The sequence below is a fragment of the Sphaeramia orbicularis genome, chromosome 7, assembly GCF_902148855.1.
Source record: "Sphaeramia orbicularis chromosome 7, fSphaOr1.1, whole genome shotgun sequence".
NCBI lineage: Eukaryota > Metazoa > Chordata > Actinopteri > Kurtiformes > Apogonidae > Sphaeramia > Sphaeramia orbicularis.
This window is the reverse complement of record NC_043963.1, coordinates 24,404,372-24,422,771: the sequence shown is the minus strand read 5'-3', so window position 1 is coordinate 24,422,771 and position 18,400 is coordinate 24,404,372. Positions and strand designations below refer to the sequence as shown.

The window sequence follows — 18,400 nt, the reverse complement described above, 5'->3', positions numbered from 1 at the left end:
ACAGGATTCCATTGTTTCATTATTTCATATTGGTTAAAAACTGTAAAAATGAGCAGCTTGTGACATACACCAACTAATGATACAACCTGGACACATCTGCAGTGTTGTTACCTGTGTTTTGGGTCTTTCAGTTTCGTATCCGCAGAATAATTATGAATTTATATGATTCACTGTGGTTTAAAGATCTATATGTATTTTATATATTCGTATTCACAAAAATTTGTTTCCCACTGAATTACATTAAATTTTGTTTGTCCTAAAATGATGTCCAACTCAAACAGTAGCTTTTGTCCATTGAAATCAATCCAATGAATGGGTTAGGAATGATAAGATATGTTTACTAAAGATAAAACACACAAAAAAATTAAAGGGTTTTTATACATCAGGAAGTTTTCTCTTTTACCTGCAGTTAAAGAGTTAAATATACAGAACTACAGTGAGCCTCAAAACTAATTTTCTTTCATTTCTTCATGACTGGAGGAGAGAAATCAACTGAGCACCAACACACATTTCACCACCTGAACTATCAGTGCATAGCATTTTTGATGCACTAACGCTTAACAACATGTGTGATAAGGAAACCAATCACATCATCAACAAAAAGGATAATCAAAACCCTGGAAAAATCCCCAAAACCACAGTCAGGCCAAGGACTGGAGTCAAGCATAATCTGTCTATGGTTGTCAGGAATTTAACAGAGGTGCTGATAGTAAATCAAAGAAGCAGTCAAGTTGAACTAAAACGTTTTGGCACCGTTGAATTCGTTGTACCTGAAAAGATAGGAAGAGAAAGATCATGTTTCTATCTTTACTAAAAGTCATTTTATGGTTAAAAATATGATTTAGGCTAAGGCAGTGTTGGCCATTTTTAAGTGGCTGATTTAGCCTTGTTACCATGAACAGATTTTTTGGCAACACCTCTTATTTGAAAGAATATGTTAAAGCATATATCCTGAAATTTGCATGCTTGTATCCATATGTGCATGATTTTCCCCTTAACCTCTGTACTAGACTCTCTACACATCAAAGTCATTTTACACTGATAATATATAAAGAAAAACTACCAGGAAATAGGTTAACATTATATACAAGATGTAAGGTTTTAATAGTTGAGTGAGTTACAGAGAGAATGGAAAGAAAGAGTTGTAATTTCACAGGGGTTTCCTTATTGATCACACATAAATATACCCAGACTTCGCACAACACTGCAGGAAGGTTCTGAGTGAATACAACAGCAGACGTCAGGACAGAAGGGTGGAGATGATACAGCCATGTACCCACAGTCACACACTGCATTACACTGTTATTAACTGGACATACACCATCACTGGGTAAATATCCACACCCAGAAATGTCATAAATATGGAAAAATAAGAGGAAAATATAAAAAACAGACCAAGGACAGTTGCTCTGTGAGTAAATAGACCACACTTCAAGAGGGTCATTAAAGCTTAGACTGTGTATGTATAAGGGGACAGAAGATATTATGACATCTCCATGGAACCAAAAGTCTGCATTTTACCCATGCCCACTTTGGCTCTTCAGAAACATAATGACTATATTTGGACAAAATGGCAGAGCTGAGGCTGAAGGCTAACATACTAATGTGGTAAAATGTCGTAATTTGTGTAACACTCATAAGTTGGCGCTTATTGCTGCTTTGTAATGAGCTCAGATTTGATGTGCAAAGTTCCTGAAAGTCATTGTTATAGTCTTAAAATGTGACATTGATAAATATGCAAAAATCCTAGCTTATACACCAGTGGTGGCTGCTCGTCTTTCAGGGAGGGGAAGCTCATTGTTGGCTTACATAAATAAAAAAAGAAAAAAAGTCAAGTTATTTAAACATAAATTCGGCCTTCTGTTCCTTTTTAAGAAAATGGTCGTATCGTACCAAGTAAACAAGAAAACGTTGAAATTATGTTAAATTGAAACAAGGAAGTACAATGAGTGTGTTTTATTTACAGTGCAAGAAATGAACAAGTAATTTCGTAGTGGTTTCTCTCTCGATTTCACAGCAGAATGTGTGACAGTATTAAACTGAACTCTGTCAAGTGGAGGAGTAGATCTCAAAATAGCTGTAATCAAATGGGATTCAGCCTTTCGACTGATCCTCCAATCAGCACGTGGAAGCCCAGCATCCAGCCCAGCCGAGCTCCACCCACAGCTCCATTCACCCCCAGAGATGCCAGGCGTCCGGGGGTGAGACAACATCGTGGCATTTATCCAATTACCGTCCAGTTTTGAGGCAATGAAAAAACTGTTCCACTCAGTCCCATTGAAGTGCATGGATGCCGAGCGTCTACGGGCAAATGCACTGAACAGAGATCGTATGAGAAAACAGCGCAACGGGAATGTATGAGAAGTGAACAACGTCGAGTCCGTTGATTTGTGATAAAGCTGATTCTGAACGAACTCGTCTGTGAGATGAGCGTGTTATAACACATTTGTAGTCAATGAAATGTCAACACAACCGTACATATTTAACCATTTAATTTTTGTAATTTCAGGGGAAGTCGAGCTTCCCTTGCAATCTATGAGAAATCGCCTTTGTTATACACACACAAGACTGGAGTTCATACCCTGTTTCATGCTGCAGTTATGTTTACATTTTGCCGTTTTGTCTTCATCTTTATTCTTTTATGGAGCATGCTGATTTTATACCTATACCTGACAAAATCATAACTATTGTATTATCTGAACACATAAGGCTAATCCTAATTCATTATCCACAGCTACTGCTGAGCTATCTGTCAGGAGTTTTTTTCATAAGCAAAAGCTCTGAAAGAATGCTTTTAAAATACACCAAGGGAAGATATATTAGAGGTTCCAAATCAAACTACAAACAACAACCACTAATAACAACTAGAAGCACTCGGAGAGCGCAGACCTCCGCCAAGGCTGATCAGTGGCCCCCCCCCCGTGGGCCCCCCCACGCCAAGGAGGTTAAGTTTTTGCCAGGGTTTGTTTGCTTGTTTGTCTGTCTGTCTGTCTGTTTGTCTGTCCGTTAGTGTGCAACATAACTCAAAAAGTTATGGACAGATTTTGATGAAATTTTCAGGGTTTGTTGGAAATGGGCCCCCCCGTGGGCCCCCCCACCCCCGATCACCACCAAAATTTTATCATTTTTTCCTTATCCCATTTCCAACAAACCCTGAAAATTTCATCAAAATCTGTCCATAACTTTTTGAGTTATGTTGCACACTAATGGACAGACAGACAGACAGACAGACAAACAAACAAACCCTGGCAAAAACATAACCTCCTTGGCGGAGGTAATTACAAACTATCACACATTTTCGTGCCTGGTGAAAAAACGGCTATTCTGAAACCAAACCTGTAGCCATAATGTATGTGATGTACATGTGCTTAGAGTGTGTGTGACAGATTGCAGTAGGACAAATAAGAGTGAATGGTTGGATGTGAATGATTTTTTGTATGGATGGAGTTATGAAAATGCATCTAATACTGCTCTTTGTCCGTTTCAGTTTGCATCAATGTTTGCTTTTTACTAATGATAACACCAGCCTGCCCAGGGACTACAGGTGGAAATTAGCACTAGTGCTACAACCAGGTACAGTACATCTCTCCTGTTTTAGGTTAATGTATATTGTGCATCGTTCCTGTCTACCTAAATGAATGCATAAATAAACTAGAAGCACTCGGAGAGCGCAGACCTCCACCAAGGCAGATCAGTCGGCCCCCGTGCCCCCCCCCACCCCCCACCCACTCACCCACCCACCTACCCACCCCTGATCACTACCAAAATTTAATCATTTGTTCCTTGTGCCAGTATCAATATTTCCCAAAATTTTCGGTCAAATCCATCCATAACTTTTTGAGTTATCTTGCACACAAACAGACAGACAGACAGACAAACAGACAAACAAACAGACAAACCAACGCCAACATAAACATGACCTCCTTGGTGGAGGTAATAAATAAACAAACAAACAAACAAAGGAAGGAAGCCAGAATAATTCCTGGGGAAGGTTTTCTTTGGTGCCAACATATACTGGCCTTCAGTGATATTATACTTTCAGAAACTTCATTAGCTTTACTTTCAAGTCATGATCATATGTGATTATTGAGAGGGATTATTATTGTATGAGTCTGTTCATTGTTGTTTTAAGAAAGAAAAATGCATATTTCACTTTTAAAAACTGCTGTTTCCTTAAATTACAAATGGAAGTCTACTAAAACAGTAGCTAAACATTGTCAAAGACATTAGAGATTCAGACACAGAGCTGAGAGACAATGGACGAACCAAACCATAGTGAGCGGATGATGGTTTTTACATGAAAACGCCCACTTCCATTTGGTTGCATTGTTCAGCAGTTTCAACTGGGCAGCTTTCTTAATTTAATTTTTGTGTTTCTGTTTTTTCCCAACTTTTGTCTGATCAGCCTTTTCTGCACTTTCTATCAGGTTTCAATTCCTCTTCCCCATTCATGCTATTCTGATTAAACATCAGACTTTTGTGTATTATTGCTAAAAATCAACATCTTACTTATGGTCAAACAAGTCCGCTTCAGGTGATTTAATCTTATGTGTTCCAGAATCAAAGGTAATCATGTTATATTTATTTCAGAATCTCTAGTCAGTGTGTTTTGACATTTGCTTCTTTTTAGCTACATTTATGTCTCCTATTGGGAACAAACAGACCAGATAATCAAATATAACATGAGGTAAATCCATCTTTGTTTGTGTGTTCAGTTTTACAAATCAGTCGTCTGACTCTTCCCGTGGTTTGTCAGTGGTCCTCATGCACACTCTTTTTCTGGATTTGACTCCTCAGGTTACCAGACAACTTTAGCATCACTGTTCATTCCTCTGCTGTTTTCAACAATGTATTTGTACTTTTCCTCAAGTGAGTAATGGCAGATCATACAACTGCATCCTCTGCTCCACTGTGTTTCAGAGTAGTATGTTTATTTAAAGTGAAAAACCTTCTTGTCATCCCTGGAGATCTTAACCCTCTAATGATGCCTCCATAATTTCTTTACCTCGAGTTTACAAAACATGCAGTAATACTCAATCTACATTTCACTGGTTGGTCTTTAAAAGATTTCTTTCATAAGACAAGTACTCATTGCATCCCATGACTATTAAATCATATCTGCACTTCCTTTTTCCAAATGACATGTAACGCTGAGAAGGCTGCGATGTGAGTTTCTCAAGTTAAGATTAATTGTTTGTTATTTAGGTAAATTTATCTAGACTAGACTAGTCTATCTTTGACTGACTTCATGATTAGATATACTTTGTAATTGACAATATTTTTGTAAAATGGTCTAACGTTGATGTGATTATAAAAGTGATTTGTGTGCATTTATCCTGTTGGGTTGTAATTTACACATACACTGTAGCACTGGGTAATACTGAGAGAATTTTTTCAGCTATTAATTATTTGTAAAAGGAAAAAGAGGTCATGTTTGTGACTTGACATATTTAATAAGAGTAATATACAACATATTATATGTATTATAAATTACATAATTAGAAATCTTATCATAATGTATGGTAATATTTTGGACGTAATGATATATTGGTCCACTTTTATATACATTTCTAGTTAATGAGTTTACACTCTTTGCACAACAATAGTTTCTTCATAGAAGTTAATATAACATAGCTCCTTCATATAAGACAAATACATCTGCATCCAGTAGTAGTCCATATAATATTTGGAATCATAGGGAGTGTTTCCTGCTGTTTTTGACTCTGTTTCTGGTTCACATTTGCTACTTTCATATAATTTGAAATCTTTTACAACAGAAGGAAAGTGATACTCAAGTCCTCCACCAGAGGAACATGACAATAGTGATGATGAGAAGGAAAGACATGAACCAGTTTAATGATCTTGTTGCGCTTATGAATACCATTCATTCTAAATAACAGCTGAAAATTTCTATATTATAAAAGCCAAGTGACCTCTGTGTGTGTCTGGGGATGGACATAAAATCTGGAAAGAGCTGACTGCTGCAGTTTGGCATACTTATGTAATTTTTGGTCAAGGAACAGACTAGTGAAAACAGCAAGTTGATAGGATCAATATTTTGGGAGTATTAGTAATTTTGTAATACAATAACCTTACAATGACATTGCTATACCCAGAACGCTTTGGCGTTGACTGCTGGAAAAATGTGGTACAGCATGCACGAATACACAACAGCATAAAAACTACCACATCTAGAACTCATGGGGATCCATGGGTCAATGTGCTAATATTAATTTAAATGTGTTGATATTGGGTTGGTTTTGTTTGCATTTCAATTATTTAACCAATTACATTTTTTAAAAAAGCATTTCATTGTGTATCAGTTGTAATTTGTGCAAAATAGACCTTGTTGCTTCACAGACTATGATTTTAAGGTTGTGTTGTATGTTGCTGCTGTCAGCTGTGAAAATTTCCCCATGGTGGGATCAATAAAGTCTTATCTTATCTTATCTTATCTTATCTTATCTTATCTTATCTTATCTTATCTTATCTTATCTTAAATACAAGAAGGGGTGAAACGTACTATTTGTCCTTAGATCAAATGCAGACTGATCAGTCCCAACTAACATTGTTTACTAGAATGTGATTGCAAAATTAACTAGGAATTTAACCTTTTCATTGACAGACGCTGCAGGTCTTAACTCTTACTTGAGTATCATAGTTTTATGTGTATGTTTATTTCATGTGTTTAGTTGGAACTGAAGAGAGAGTAAAGTGGATCATAATTAACCCCATGGATTAATTATTCATGGATCTTGCGTATTTCAATAGATGTTTGGAAAAATGGGGCACAAAAATTCATTTCTTGAATCAGATGTCACTAAATGACTATAGTGTCAGATTGCTCAAAGTCCTCTTTTTTCTCCTTAAAAGTGGATCTGTGTTCTATAGGAGGCCTGTCTGTGGGAAACCTGTCTTTAACATCTCAGACCATCCAGCTTAAATATTTGACACCACCGTACGAGGAGTTAAACAGCAGCAAGCATGTAGTTAATCTTCTGTGAGACACAGCCAGAGGCTTCAAAGTGCTGCCCACCGGCCGCCTCTTGGCCACTTTGGAGCTCCTTCCTACACGGAGCAAACTTCCTCCTGGAGATGGAAATATCAGTCCTGGCCAAGAAGCTGTGGTGTGTCCACAAACAGCTGATTCTCCTGATCACGCCACTCGTGTTTTTGCCTTTAATTTTTGCGCTTCCAGAAAAGGTGAGTAAATTCACGCTGTTAACCTCCTGCGCGTTTGGACAGATCTGTGAATAACTGAGTGCACTGTCAGAAACAAGACTGACGCAAAAAAAAGTATGTGTCAAAAAATAGACTATTGTGTCACTTTGTTCATAAACTGATTCACTTAGAATTCACTACAAGTCAGTAAATAAAGTTACGTTAGCTGGTTTAACATAATGCAATTATTTTTTTTTATGCAACTGAGCACATTCCATAGACCATATTGTTTATTCATACTTATGTGAAGCGTAAAACATGCGTCTTAGGTGCGCATGTTTTACGCGCTGTAACACACAGGTATCAATGCTGTCTTCTCTGTATTTGAAGCTGAACACTTTGCATCCAATTGTTGCTTATCTTTCAGGAGGGAAAATGTCTGTATGTGGTGGTGCTGATGGCCATGTTTTGGTGCACAGAGGCCATGCCTCTGGCCGTCACTGCCATGCTTCCGGTCTGTCTCTTCCCAACGCTGGGAATCCTTCCATCCAAAATGGTCTGCCCTCAGTACTTCCTCGAAACCAATTTTCTTTTCCTCAGTGGTCTTGTGATGGCTTCATCCATCGAGGAATGGGGCCTGCATCGTAGAATAGCCTTGAAGGTCCTTAGTATTGTTGGTGTAAAACCAGCCTGGTGAGAGAACCTGTTTGTCGCTGCTCTTTACTCTCTTTAAAACGCCTTGCTTATGAGCAGAATGATCCTAACAGTATTTGGAATGACCTTTTCCAGGCTGATACTGGGGATGATGCTCACCTCCTCCTTCCTGTCCATGTGGCTCAGTAACACAGCTACAACAGCCATGATGCTGCCCATCGCCAGTGCCATCCTGGAGAGCCTGTTCGGGGATCTGGAGAGCCTGAAGCAGAGGAGCAAATCCACTGAGGACTCAAACACTGATATAATACATGGTACTGTGACACAGAGTACAATATGTGTCATTTAGTAACTTTTGGTATCAAAACGTATGCAAAGGAGTACACAGTGGACATAGTTCTGTGTTGTTTTGACTACGTCTTCACAAACGTCTAATATGTAATCTATGATGTGACCTTTGCACATTTTTTCCTTTTAACTGAGTCCTGTGAGTCCTCAGTTAGTCAATATTCAGGTAGTAAGTGATTACTGATGTCGGCACAAGCTATGTTTCTGTTTTATTTATACAGCCTAAGCTCTTTCTCTCTTCTCTAAAGCACATAAGTAGCAGAAAAATGCGCTTAATTTAGTTATAACCTGAAATGTATGCCTTTATAGACACAAACTACAAGAGCAATGTTTATATTACATGTGTCTAATTAAATATCTTATTGTCTGACCTTACATGGTACATTGGTCCTCAACATTTATGCAGCTGTAGGACAACACAGTGCTGCTTACTGCATTTACACATGTACAGGGGTGACAGCACCTTTGTCTTGATTGTTTATGTGCTGTATGTTTTGGCTAGAAGTTTTTAAAACCTCCCTTTCTCACATTTTGAGTGTGAACATACAAGTCTGATTGGTTGTAGTATGGGTTATAGATTATATGTTTGATGCTGTTGGCACAAATATGATTGGCTGTGCTGTATCATCATGATAAACAACAAGATCAAGTGGTTTCTTGTTTTTTCAGGTCAGTCTACTGTAAAGCTGCATTCACTGCCCTCAGTGCCCTCGGAAAAACAAATGCTGTCAATTGATGAGTAAGACAAACGCATTAATTAAAATATCATCCCATTAGTAAAGTTTTATGTGTATCTATGAGTAAAGCTACATGTTGTAAAACTTTCTGAAGAATTGAGGGGACGGAGCAGAATGACATGAGGACGGCTGAGGAGATCCAACAAGAAGCCGAATACCAGCTGAAAGTATGGAAAGGATTCTTGATATGCATCCCTTATGCAGCCAGTATCGGAGGCACGGCCACCCTGACTGGCACTGCACCCAACCTCATCCTCATCGGACAGCTGAAAAGGTAACCTCATTTCACCTGTAAATGACACTATTTACAACCACTCCATCTTCAGCTGTTTGACGGTTATTTCTGTTATAGCTACTTTCCAGACTGTGATCTCATCAATTTTGGCTCCTGGTTTGCATTCGCTTTTCCACTCATGCTTCTCTTCCTGGTGTTGGGATGGGTGTGGATTGCTTTTCTCTACGGAGGACTGAATACACGGTACATCCAACTATTTCAATGATGAGCAGTTACTTGTTTTATATTTCATATTATTTGTGCAGACCCCTCCAAATGAAGTCTGTTTCTGACCTTTTAAGACTCATTCTCCTTCATATATCATATGACAAACATGCCCTAGTGTCTGTGTGTAACGGGTATCTAAACCACAATTTTAACTACATCAGCTCAAACATGATGCAGCTTGGTAGGACAGCTCACACAGATGAAATAGTCTATATTTCTGACTCTGCTGTCTGTTTATTTTCTCCAGATTGTGCTTTAAAAAGGAGGATCGAAGAGCACAAGCTGAGGCCAGAGCCAAAGCTGTAATAGAGGAAGATTACAGAAAACTAGGGCCCATAAAGTGAGGACCCGTGTATGTCTTCAAATCTCATGTGCTGCAGCGTGAATGAGTACATCTCTATCCCAGAGCCTTCTACTGACTTTCACCTTCCTGCTCTATTTCAGTTTTGCAGAGGGGTCGATTGCGTTCTTCTTCGTATTGTTTGCCATCCTCCTGTTCACCAGAGATCCAAAGTTTGTCACAGGCTGGTCTGTGTTTTTTAAAAAAGGGTAAGAAGAAGAAGTAGTAGTTTTCTTCTTACAAATTCCAGCTCCACTCAGACAGTATGACAGGATCTGTATGTATGTAATCTGTGTATGTTTTCTCTTGTTGCCCTGTAGGTATGTTTCAGATGCTGTCACTGGTGTGATCATTGTGTCCATATTGTTCTTCTTCCCCTCACAGAAACCATCTCTCAGCTGGTGGTTCGACCCTCAAGGTAGAAATACACTCAGTTTTCTGGAACATACTGTACATTTGTGATGTAATGACAGACATAACATGAATTAAAGGGAAAGTTGCAGGTTAAATATTTGATGGGTTTATCAGGATGTTAACCCTCAAAGACCTAAACAGCCACCTGTGTCCAAATGGATCTACTAACCTAAAATGTTTAAACCACCAATCCTATCAACGCATATGAATAACTTGGGTAAAATGCAGTGCATCAGCTTTTCAGTGGTATCAGATATGACCCATTTTGACATACATCTTCTACAACACTGTTTCACCAGTAAAACTCATCTAGTTTGACAAATAACAGTGGCCGTAGACACTTGTTCAGTTATGATATATTCTGCTGAAAAAGTCTGTTTTTGGGTTTTGATACAATAACCTTTGAAATAACTCAGAGCTTTTATGAACAACATGGTCAATAAGTTTAATATAATGGTGGGAAATGGCTGCTTTTCACTGAAAAAGGCAAAATGGCGGAGGATAATATTAATAAATCATTTAGGAAACATTAAATGCAGAGTAAAATTCATTTGGGAAAGTGTTTCTAGGTCTTCATGGTTAATTGGAAACATTATATAGAAAGATTACATGTTTTCTTAACCTCCTGAGACCCAGAAAAGTACAAAAGTACAAGTTTTGGATTTTTTTTTTTTTACATTAAATAATTGCCTTTATTGTAAACTGTGTGATGCAACAGTTTTTTCAGATGCATTTTTAAAATTTTTATGGAATGTCCTTTGCAGTGGACAGCGTTTTTTTTTCCCCAGTAAAGCTGTGAAACTCTTGTCCCCCACAGAGGACAAAAATGCATTGCTGCATCTCAGGGGGTTAAGTAACTGCATAAATAGAAGACAGACACCTTTGTTAAACCATATAAATATATGCAGTTCATAATGTGAGGAGGTAAATAAAGTGGCCTGTAAACAAATCAGAATTTTATAAATCTGCTCTCAGTTGCAAATTTCTTTTTAATCTTTTTTATTTATATTTTCTATTCAATACAGTTTAGTATTTTCTAACATCTATACGAAAAAAAGTCCTTGTTTTTGGTGCTGTATATCTAACAGAAATGTAACAACACAGTGTTAAAGCTGTTCCCTCACCTGCTCAGATCTGCTCATTTTCCTCACAATAAAACTACAAATGCTTTGTCATCAGTATTATTTCTCCTCCAAATCATGTTGCTGTGATCTGTTTTTTAATACTTTAAACCTCGCTGTTGACAGAGTTCGCATTGCTATTCATATATTTCTTATTATTTGCTTCATTGCTCTTATCTTTTTGTCATGTAACGTTCTCTGTTTTTGTGGGGAGTCATTTAGATACTATAAAATGTAGTTATTTCACCATTTTCATATGTGTTAATGATCTGCGGCTACAGTTCAAGACTCGTGAAAAGACAAGTCACACAATCGTGTTGTAACAGACTAGAGAAAAGGTGTGACACATGAAACATTTGCAATAGAACCAGTTTTGTCATCAAGTCAAAAATAGTTAGTATTGATTACTAAGCGTTTATGAAAGATTTAGATATATTCATTCTGTGTCTTCAGTACAGCTATTGCTAAATACTGAAAATAAGCTAAGGAATGTTAATAATGTAGAAGATTAGAGACGCTGAGTAAATTTTCCGTCTGGAGGAGAGACTGTAGTTTCTCTGTTTCTGTGATTAGAATAATCTCTATGAGCTATGTTGCCACACTTTGAAATGTGTGTTTGTGTTTTTACATCCTGGAAGGGACCTAACCTGACTGTGCGCTAACCCATATGGAACTTCCTGTCAGTGTGCGGATAAAAATGAGGTCCATGCTGCTTTATGGGGGTTGAGACTTGTCTTATATAATGAGAGTTTCAACACACATTCGTATTGTGTCAGTCAAAAAAATAAGATAAATTTTTCATGCTAATACTTGTGTTCTCTTAGAGTTTGCGTGTCTTTGGTAAATCTGAAGTTCCTTAAATGCATGAAATTATGAGACAGAAAAAGAGGGAACAGGCTAAAAATCCACATGCACGTGTTTAGTGGGTGTTTCAGACACACGTGTGTAATGTTTATATTATGCTCAGCTGGTCAAACAATGACTGGACACCAGCAAAGTCATATGAGCCACAACTCATTTGTGACCTGTAGCTCATATTTCCTCTGTACTAACGAAAGGAACAACAAACACTGAATTATGTTATTTCCATTATTCAGTACATTTTTACCATTATTTAAATATGTGGCAATGCATTAAATGCACCATTTTGCAGGAAGTAAAACAGAAATTGTTAAAGCTATGAATGAATATAATAACTAATTAATATTTAATTGAACTGCACTAACTTACTATATCTGTACTTAATTAAGCAGGATTTGTTTTTACATCACATACTGCCACTCTTGAACTAATCCTGGTTCTTTATGAATTGTCCCCTTTCATATTTGTCTTCAGCTTCGAATACTCGCTATGTTCCTCTTTTATCATGGAAAAAAGCCCAGGAATCAGTTCCGTGGAACATTATTCTGCTGCTTGGAGGTGGCTTTGCTATGGCCAAGGCTTGTGAGGTAAAGCAGTCTACTTCAGCTTTTTCATCATCCATGTTTCTTTAGGCTTTATTTATTTTCTCATGTTTCCCCTGCAGCTGAAGTTGCATCTGTGAATTAGTCATACATATTAAAAAAAAAAAAAAAAATTATATATTTTAAGTGTGTTTCCTTCTCGCTGATCTGCTTTGACACTGCTCTCCATTTTGCTTTGTTATGTTTTGATTCATTCTTTGACCTCTGACCCCATTCTTGTGGCATTTGGCAGGAGTCAGGACTCGCCTCCTGGATCGGAGGCCACCTCCAGCCTTTGGCCGAGGTCCCTCCTGCTGCAGCTGTGATGCTGATCACAGCTTTCCTCGCCTGCTTCACGGAATTTGCCAGCAACACAGCCACTATCATCATATTTTTACCCGTCATTGCTGAACTGGTGAGGCCCATTCAATCTGAATATATTTTAAAAGGGTTAGAGGTGTTTCTAAGCTGTGAAATGGAGCAGCTTCTAATTTTCACATCAGGTTGACTTTTGTATATAAAAAAATAGAAGAAATTCATGAACTGTCACTGACCTTCTTAACATTTACTTCATTTGACCCTTGTGTTAGTCAAAGGCTTAGGGACCCTATTACTCCAGCAGTAAATGTTGTTATGTTTGTAGCCTGTTGGATATTAACTGATGTTGTATGTAATCATTATATGTGACTTTTGTACTTTAGGTTTGCCTTTACGACAAAGCATCCACTTAAACAATTATATACAGAGTTTCTAAGCAGTTTATACCGTAGAGTGTTTTTACTTAAAGGGGTTATATTTTGCTAAACCCACTTTTATTAGTCTTTGGTTCATTTTTTTGTGTATTTGGACCCTAATGGTTCAAAAAGTTTGAATTTGAACCCTCCAGGTTCTGCAAAGCTATCTTTGTATTCATTTTGGCAAAAATCAAGTGGATTTCTTAACCCGTTTTAATTGCTGCTTAATTTGTTACGTCTATAACTAGTTATGTCACGACATTTGCAGATATAAGGTCAAGACTTCTGATGAACATTTCTCTGAGTACGCCATAATTGTTTATCAGCAGTAGCGGTTGTAGTCCATACTGAAAATATGTCCAAACTTCGAGCCAATTACTTAAAATGTTCAGTGGTTGGTTGAATGGGACAGAGCAGCACAGTCAACAACCTGGAGGGGGCGGGGCGTGAAGTGGCTCATTTGCATTTAAAGGGCCAGCACTCAAAATGACCTTTCTGGTGTCATTACTCAGAAATATGGTGGAAGATGGACCTGTGGAGTTGAATTAATGAAGAATTCAGACCCAAGTATAGCATTTACAGTTTATATAGACCACAGGGAAATGTTTTAAAATGCATATATCCGTTAAAAAAAGAGCAAAATATCACTCCTTTAAACATTGCACTGCGACATGTCCAGGATTTTGCTTGAAAGTCAGGTTCTAAAAACATTTTCCTCCCCTACCTGTAGCATAACAACCTCCTTAGTGGATTATCCTGAGTGACCACATTATCCCTAAATAAAATACATAAAAGTAATTTTTTAGTTCTGTGAGCTCCATAAAGAATACCATTCATTATATATTTATATTCACGTGGAGGAAAAAATACCAAAAATACATTTGTCAAAAGCTGAGCAAAAGACAAACTATGCATGACTAAACACCAGAACAGAGGAAAGTTAGATAATGTTTTATTTCCCTGCAGAAATAGAAGGGTTTTTTTTGTTGACTTTTGTGTAGCTGAGCCTGACATTTGTTTTCTTTTGAGTCCCTCCATCATGATAGGATTAAAATGTAAGTCAAGAAAAAGACTTCATCTGATGATCTGCATTTTATTAGAAAGCCAGGCCTTCATACAACAAAGAAAATAATAAATGAACTGCACTTATTAAGCAATTTTCTGCCAAAGTGCTAATAAGTAATTATACTGTATTGTTCTTGGGATTATTTGTTAACCTCTTACTGCCTAAATATATTTACAGTTATATAAAAAATGATTTTTTTGTATTGTTGCTGTCAAGCAGATCCTAAATTAAGTGGAGACTGTTAATTTAGATGTAACACATACAATAGATATGATGCAAATTAGTGACACTAGCGGCATTGTACCTGTGGTGCCGTTGTACGATAGTATGAGAGAGTAGAATTGCCCAGCATACCTCACAACATTTGAATACGGACATAAAATTGTGCTTAGTAGATAGTCAGGTAATGTTTCTATTCATTTGCCGACTTTGGCGGCGATCGAGCCTGTGAAGGCTAAGGAAAATCCGTACAAACGCACTCCTGTGCTGCAACATCGATTGATCGGCACAGAACGTGCATTATATAGTCGGATTACACATAATTGCCATAATAACTAGAAGCACTCGGAGAGCGCAGACCTCCGCCAAGGCTGATCAGTGGCCCCCCCCGTGGGCCCCCCCACCTCCGATCACCACCAAAATTTAATCATTTCTTCCTTATCCCATTTCCAACAAACCCTGAAAATTTCATCCAAATCTGTCCATAACTTTTTGAGTTATGTTGCACACTAACGGACAGACAAACAAACAAACAAACAAACAAACAAACCCTGGCAAAAACATAACCTCCTTGGCGGAGGTAATAATGAAACAAATTCTTCAGTCTCAGGTATGTGGATTATTTTATTGATGCTACTACTGATCAGTTCCTCCAGTCAACCAATACAAACAAAACAAAAATAATCCAAAAATCAGAATGTCATGGAATTAATAACACCATTACTGAAACAGGCCATTGAAATGTCAGGGATCATCAGGGTTCCCGCAGGGTCTTAAAAAGTCTTAAAAGTCGTGAATTTACAAATCTGTATTTAATATCTTAAAAAAGTCTTTAAAAGGTATTAAATTTGATATGGTAGGTCTTAAGTTATGTTACCATAAACTTTTTTGGCTGTATTGTGTTTAAATGTGTTTGTTACATGTCCAAGCTGCAAAGAAAATACCTGTTCCAACCCAACAATTTATGTAGAAATTAGGAACCAAATATTGCTAACTTCGCAGCCCTCGGTGAGTAATTACTCTGAACAGTAGGAATCAAGGCGGTGGAGTGAATAAATACATTTTCCTAAATTCTAGGAGTCACGAGTATTTGCCAGTATGGCTGTGAAATGGGCATTCAAAGCTGTTCAAAGTAGTCTTAAAAAAGTCTTAAAAAGTCTTAAATTTAACTTGTAGAAACCTGTAGGAACCCTGATCATAGATAAACAGGTAACATATGTACATTCGCAGAGTGCTGTGCAACACCTAATTACAAAACAATGGCATATTCAGGCAAATATGCAACAATAGTCTACAAGGGGACAATGATGTGTGTTTTGTGTCTGCAGGCTATTCATGTCTCCATTAATCCACTTTACTTCATGATACCAGCGACAGTAGGGTGTTCGTATGCCTTCATGCTTCCAGTGTCCACACCGCCTAACTCCATCGCGTTTGCATCAGGGCATCTCATGGTCAAAGACATGGTGAGATCCCCACCTCATGTACATATATGCACATAAATAACAGCTCATCACCAGTCTTCATACTCTGCTCCTTCATGTTCTCAGGTAAAGACAGGCTTCATCATGAACATCCTGGGTGTCCTGTCCGTCTCTCTGGCTATGAACACATGGGGCATGGCCATGTTTAACCTAAACACGTATCCAGATTGGGCTCAACCCTTCAATAAGTCTGTGGTTGTGGGTGATGAGCATGTTTCATCTGTCCAGTCACTCAATGCAACTCTCTGATCATTCTCCTCATTTTAGCGTAAAGACATATCAAGAGGCTTTAGAAAAGGTTCGACGATGAACCTGTGTGTGTGTCAGTAAAAAGTCAGAAAACTCTGGGAGCTTCATCTGTTACTATCATAAACTTTTACCTTTTTTACTCAAATGTTGAGGATTTAATGCAGTGAGTAATTAGTTTTGGTGCAGGTGCATTTCACTACATGTTCGGAGTGTTCATCTTAAAAGCACAAAGGAGTAACATTATTTCACCCTTGACCTTAAAACTTGAGTGGAGAAACTTTCAACCTCAACCACAACTTCAACAGATCGACCTCTGATTCTCAGAGGTTGTTGTTGTTGTTTTTTAATATATATTTGGAAACTCCTATCAGACTGCAGAGTGAGCTGCTTGTAATGATACCATGATGATCTCTGCTGGAAGATTGAGAGAAACTGTGAATAATTCATTTAAAGTATATTTCTATTTGGAAATCAGTGCTTGTTTATATATTATATGGTACATATTGAGTTGCCAAAGCTTTGACTTGAATGTAGATGAAATATATAAAATCTCTTCTATTCTGATCAATGAATATGTACATTTTGTTATTGTGATTTGCATGAACATAACTACTGCTGCACATCAGAATAAATGGTTTAGGGTTTGTTTTATAATTAATTAAATTTGTTTAGTTTGTCTTTTTGAATAAAGTTTTATAAAAACTGAATTAGATTTTTAATATGTACCAACATGTAGTATTTGGTGTCTGTAGACATACTGAGTACAGCAGATAAATATGGTCATGAATGCCTAACAGTGTGTGTCTGGTGTCGTAAACTGAAGTCTCATGGCTGACGACAATAGTTAACGTGTACAAAGCTGTTGTGGTTAAACAGTATTAACAAGATTCAGGACAGGATGTTCCCATCACAGGACCTTTAAAAACTGGGATATGAACCAAAGCTGTTTATTTAGTTGGTTTTTCATGTTACAAAATCAGATTAGTGATATTTACATGTGATTATACCAGTACAACTATGTCTTCCTATCAATACTAATCCATTGCAACAATCAGAAGTATGAACTGCTGGTTTTGTTCTTTATTTTTTATTTTTAGTCGGAAAGTGTAAGGGCAGCGTCACTTGTGTAACTGATTAAACTATAAAATTCAGCCATTGGTCTGAATAATTCATTGAGAACATGACATAAACTAAACTTTTGGTTGCTTCAACATCTAAAGTTCATAACCTCAGCGTGATCACACACTAGGGGAATGCGTCATACCTCTTCATATGATGTGTGTGTCATGTTACACGGTTAAGAGTTGACATTTTTCACCTCGTGGGAACAAACAAACACCAACATGACAGTGACTGTTCAGTATCAGGTTCCCCTTTTAACCTTCACACAAAACTCCACAGATCCTTTAACTACTAATGTCATAGTAAAGATGAAGTTCATCACAGAGAGCGTTATTACATCTTTCAGGTAAGAAAGACATTAAATTCACCTTTAGAGACCACTTTTTTCCTGAATTACATAGTATTATTCCAGCTTATATACATGTAATCTTTTTTCATGTTTGACTACATTTTCATCTTCAGTTTGGGAAGAATACCTGCGCATTTAGCTTAAAATTAAATACATGGAAAGATTGATAACCATTATTTTGTAAAGGAGGTGATCCAAGCACCTTATGTAGTTTGACTACACCGACCTGTTAAACCACTCTAGAACACTTAAATCACTGTTTCACTTTAAATCACTGTGCCCTGAAATGTGTAAATGTATTGACAATACATTTAGGTTTTCTACAGATTTTTAAATTAGAAGCCTTTGTTTACAGTATTATAAAGGAAGTTATCCACCATAGGTTCTTTAGCAAGTTTTTTTTTTTTTAAGAGTATATGCTAACCTTAATGTTAACCTGGTTACTAACCCACCTGTTT

General features: G+C 37.3%; 2 protein-coding genes across 2 annotated transcripts in view; both read left to right on the top strand.

The window, feature by feature from the left end:
- The first annotated feature begins 6,884 nt into the window (after positions 1–6,884).
- Positions 6,885–17,174, top strand: slc13a3 (solute carrier family 13 member 3). Its single transcript, XM_030139731.1, has 13 exons — positions 6,885–7,203; positions 7,589–7,854; positions 7,951–8,129; positions 8,833–8,902; positions 8,995–9,174; positions 9,253–9,378; positions 9,650–9,742; positions 9,847–9,951; positions 10,063–10,160; positions 12,613–12,725; positions 12,973–13,134; positions 16,067–16,204; positions 16,289–17,174. Exons 1-13 carry the CDS (start codon positions 7,096–7,098, stop codon positions 16,469–16,471), a joined length of 1,821 nt encoding a protein of 606 aa, XP_029995591.1. The 5' UTR covers positions 6,885–7,095; the 3' UTR covers positions 16,472–17,174.
- Positions 17,175–17,826: 652 nt separating this feature from the next.
- ocstamp (osteoclast stimulatory transmembrane protein) overlaps positions 17,827–18,400 on the top strand; it is a 5,169-nt gene continuing 4,595 nt past the window's right edge. The window contains exon 1 of the mRNA XM_030138537.1: positions 17,827–17,939. Within this exon, the coding sequence (XP_029994397.1) occupies positions 17,902–17,939 (38 nt within the window). The 5' untranslated portion in view covers positions 17,827–17,901. The remainder of the gene's footprint in view (positions 17,940–18,400) is intronic.

Excerpts from the sequence above, each read along its gene's own strand:
- slc13a3 (XM_030139731.1), top strand. The coding sequence starts at position 7,096 with ATGGAAATATCAGTCCTGGCCAAGAAGCTGTGGTGTGTCCACAAACAG. Across the intron at positions 9,379-9,649 it reads TACGGAGGACTGAATACACG|ATTGTGCTTTAAAAAGGAGG; the intron begins GTACATCCAACT and ends TATTTTCTCCAG. Across the intron at positions 13,135-16,066 it reads TACCCGTCATTGCTGAACTG|GCTATTCATGTCTCCATTAA; the intron begins GTGAGGCCCATT and ends TTGTGTCTGCAG.